Source organism: Tupaia chinensis, unplaced genomic scaffold (genome assembly GCF_000334495.1).
Source record: "Tupaia chinensis unplaced genomic scaffold, TupChi_1.0 Scaffold147003_1, whole genome shotgun sequence".
Taxonomy (NCBI): domain Eukaryota; kingdom Metazoa; phylum Chordata; class Mammalia; order Scandentia; family Tupaiidae; genus Tupaia; species Tupaia belangeri.
The window spans coordinates 951,657-955,649 of record NW_006206856.1 but is presented as its reverse complement, the minus strand read 5'-3'; the positions used below and the strand labels follow the sequence as shown (position 1 = coordinate 955,649).

Sequence of the window (3,993 nt, the reverse complement as noted above, 5' to 3'; positions counted from 1 at the left end):
AGCGTTACCGAACCACACGCATGGGGTGCACCGTCTGCCTCCAGCCCTGCCACAGGTGCTCGGGCCCAACCTTCCCAGGACCACAGGGGCCCGCCGAGTCCGGCCAGACCTGGCTTCCCTACCCATCAGGATCCCATGCCTCATCTTACTGTAGGACCTTTCCTAACGCTATTCCAAGTGAAGACTCTCCCAACTTCTCCCTCCCACCAGGTCACATCCCACGAAAGGCAAACAAACCCACTTCTTTGGGGATTAAAAAGAGTTTTTAAATACAACAGTATGAAAATATAACTTAAAAATATAAAAGTCAAACAGCAAAAGGAAGACTTAAAAAATCTCTGTTTTTGCCCATCGGTCCCATAGGTACGTGGTAGGAAATGAACACATACTCGAAAACAGGAACACTGGCACAGCTCCTAAAACCGGCCTAGAATCAATAGTTACCAAAGCCATTTCCCGTAAGAAAAGTCCCGGTTCCTCCTTGGTCAACGAGGACCTTCTGTCCCCAGTGGGCCGCGAGTGCGCACTGCCACACCCCAGCGAAGGCCCCCCAGTCTGAGCTACCCTCCACCGTGCTACCCGTCAGACACAAGATGGGCTTCTGCGTCCCTCACGGCACTGCTCGTGACAACGAGCGACAGACAAAGCTCCCGGCTTGCATATTTGGTCAGTGTTTGTAGTGCAACTGAGCGGGGACCTCCGGCTGCCGTGGCCCCCTCGGCGCGGGCTCCTCTTCCCTCTGCTAAGTCACTGTAGTCTGGGAGGGATAGAGCGGGCAGAGACAGCAAGAGGAGTGGAGGTAGAAGAGGAGGGCAGAGGGGGAGGACGGTGCCACGCAGTGGCCACCTGCCGACGCTGGGCCCCGAGCCTGGCCCCCGGTGTGCGGACGTGTCATACAGGCAGCCCGAAGCGGTGCTTCTTCTTCTTGGCAGGCTTGAGGGGGGTCAATCTGCGGAGGTCCTCCTCCACGTCGGACTCCTCCATCTCGTCGTCGGCCGAGATCAGGATCTGCAGCGGTGGAGGGGCCTGGCCTGAGTCACCGCCAGCACCGTCTGCTTGGCTTGTCCCAGGACCCCAAGCCCCTCCAGGAGGCCTCGAGTCTCACAGGTCTTTGGAAAAGGGTGGTGGGGAGACCTCCCCTTCACACAGCGAGACCTGCTGGCCCGCCAGACGGCACACACTCCCAGAACACTCAGCTCTCGAACCCAGCGCTGCCCTGACAGGGCCCCTTTCTCTGCTAGAGCACCCTACCTCTCCATCCAATCTCTAGCCAGAACCGAGACCCATCAGGGCCAACCTAGCAGGCACCTGCAGCCTAATGTCGCCCTGGCACTAGCTCAGTCTGGATTAACACACGGAGTCCAGCTCCCAGAAGCTGCCTTAGGACGGCAGAAACTGTGAGGCCTCGCTCTAAAGGCAAAGAAAACACCCGCAGGGCACACGAGGCAGGAGCGTCACAGTGTAGCTTCGTACCAACGCTGGTATTGTGGACACGAACAGGGGTACTTTGCCTTCCGACTGCGGGAATGACTCAGCCATGTGGCTGGGCACCCAGGACTGGCATGCACACTCCCAGCCACCCGCTCTTGTGCCTCGGCCCCAAGCCCAGGGGATGATAGGCCCACCCTAGGCTAGGATGGAGAAGCCCACGCCCACCTGGGCCAAAACACAGACTTCTGTCCTGGTGTCGGGACCTCTTGTCACCCCGCCCTTGACCGTTTCCTGGCAGGGCTTCCTGTCTCCAGTCTCAGACCCTGGACCGTCCACATTCACTGGCTCCCTATTGCCCAGACAAGCACGTCCCAGTCCCTCAGCCTGATCACAAAGCACTTGGGCCCTCTCTGACTCCACCCAGACCTCGTGCTCATCGTTCCGTCCTGAAGTCCGGAATACATGCTGCTCTGGCCCACAGCGAACTTCACCTTGTTATCCAGACGCCAGACGATGTAGCCATGAACACTCACAAGCTGTGCTCCCTGCTCACCAAGTCCACATGCATGACCGGCCCTGTGCCGGGTCCTAGAGCCACACGCCTGGAGAAGATACAGGCCTGCCCTCTGCCCTCTGCCCCTGCTTACTGTCCACACTCCCTCGGGACTGTCCCAGGGTCCTCGAGGTTTTGCTCACACCTCGATCTCAGAACACGTTACAAATGCTACACCGCGCTGGTGATGCAGCTGCTGCTGCCTCATCTACAGGAGTTTAGGCCCCTCCGGGGAAGACGTGAGGCTCCGCCAGCCCTGTAGCGCCCACCTGCAGCTCTGTGCAGAGCACCCTGGGGTGGCCTCGCCCCGTAGTGGCCTCACACCGCAGTGTGCAGAGGTGGAGTGAGTGCTGCGGGGCTGCCAGGACACACGTGCCCGCCTCCACGACCACTGCGTAAAGTCCAAGCCTTCAGACCTTAGAAGAACAGAACAGACGAGGCTCCTGCAAGCACGGGCTACCCCTGCGTTTTGCGTTTCTAGCTGGCTTGGCCACGGCTTCCCTTGCCTGTCAATGCTGGGCTTAAGGCCAACCATCAGGCCTGTGAGGGCCCCTGCCAGCCTCCCTGCAACAGGTGGTTCCTCACTTGCTTGTCTTCCTCCACTGGCAGAGGGGCCATGGGAGACAAGCACCCCACAGGCTCGCCCACTGCCCTGGGAAGGCCCACAGGCTGGGGGACGGGTCTGGCTGCGACCCAGGCTGCTTCCGCTGAGAACTCCCTCCCGACGCAGGCGGCTCCCGCTGAAAACTCCCTCCCCCCCCCCCAACTTCGGACTCAGCAAACAGGAGGCAGAGGGCCACGGACCGCAGGGTGCTGGTTAGGGCGCTGGCTCAGGCCCCCAGAGAGCCGAGAGGCCTACCTCGGACTCGGACTCGTCGTGGGACGCCGCCCTGCGGTAGCGGACCTTGCTCCCATTCCTTGAGTCCTGGTTGGCTCCCCGCTCCTCTAGCTTGGCTTTCGTCTTCCCTTTTCTCATGAGGAAATTGTCCACGACCCAGAACATCAGCGCCTGTGGGGAGGGAAGGTACAGATTACTCCGGGGTGGGTGGCTTTCTAAGGCAGAGCAGAGCAGCCCCTAAGCCCCATTTCCCGTTACACATGCAGGACTAGGGCAAAAAGTACTGCACCCTGTCCTCTCCTGTCTCCCAGGAGCTTAGAAAACAGCCAATGTCCACTTCTTTGGCTCAGTCTCCTCATCAGAGTGGGCAGGAAAAGCCCAGCCCTGGACACCCTATGGGGCTTTGCTGTAATTGCTGGGATAGCCCGCCCTGGCCTGGAACCCAGGTCTCTGGACACCTGTGTTGGGCCTCTGCCCACAGATTCCATGGCATTGGCGAGCTCCATGTCACATTTGCCCCGGGCCCCTCTGCCAGCTTCTCACAACTTCCTAACTTGCAAGTCCGTTTCTTGCCAAGACCCGTGGCCAGGAGTAAGTGGCCGGGGGGTGGTGGTACAATGACACAATCCTGATCTAGAAGCGGCTGCCACACGTGGGTGGGACTCCTTGGAGAAGCGGGCCTGGAAGGCATGGTGTAGACCAGCCATTCCCAGGTCTGGGGTGGGCTGGAGGGGGAGACGGCACAGGTCACCCAGGGGCCCTGAGGTATGTTTCCCGTCAGACTGACAGCTCTGAGCAGGAACCCTGGAAGGCGGGCCACAAACAGGCAAAAGGGCAACAGCGTCGGGCCAGCCATGGCTTGGTGGTTAAGGCACTGGCTGCACTTGGCCAACCCCGTGCTTACAGTCCCAGACCTGGTGGCTTGAGAGACGCTGGGAGCATCGTGTGTGTGCCCAAAGTCCCAAGGAGAGGGCGAGATGGAGAAGGGATTGTGGTGTGACTATCCCTTTTGGGGGGTGCTTTTCACTTTCTCTGTCTCTGCCTCCTCTCTCCTGAGTGCACGGACCCTCTAAGAATAAATAAATAAATAAATGTAACATGGCACTGACGTTGACGAAGAAGGGGACAATCAGCATGACGATGGCCAGCTTCAGGTCCGGGTTTTCTATGG

General features: G+C 59.5%; 1 protein-coding gene across 1 annotated transcript in view; it reads right to left on the bottom strand.

Annotated features, from left to right (window-relative positions):
- Positions 1 to 321: 321 nt before the first annotated feature.
- Positions 322 to 3,993, bottom strand: part of STIMATE (STIM activating enhancer) — a gene marked incomplete at its 5' end in the record, with an annotated part of 42,153 nt that continues 38,481 nt past the window's right edge. The window contains 3 exon segments of the mRNA XM_014584487.1: positions 322 to 1,008; positions 2,844 to 2,993; positions 3,932 to 3,993. Of these exon segments, the coding sequence (XP_014439973.1) occupies positions 892 to 1,008; positions 2,844 to 2,993; positions 3,932 to 3,993 (329 nt within the window).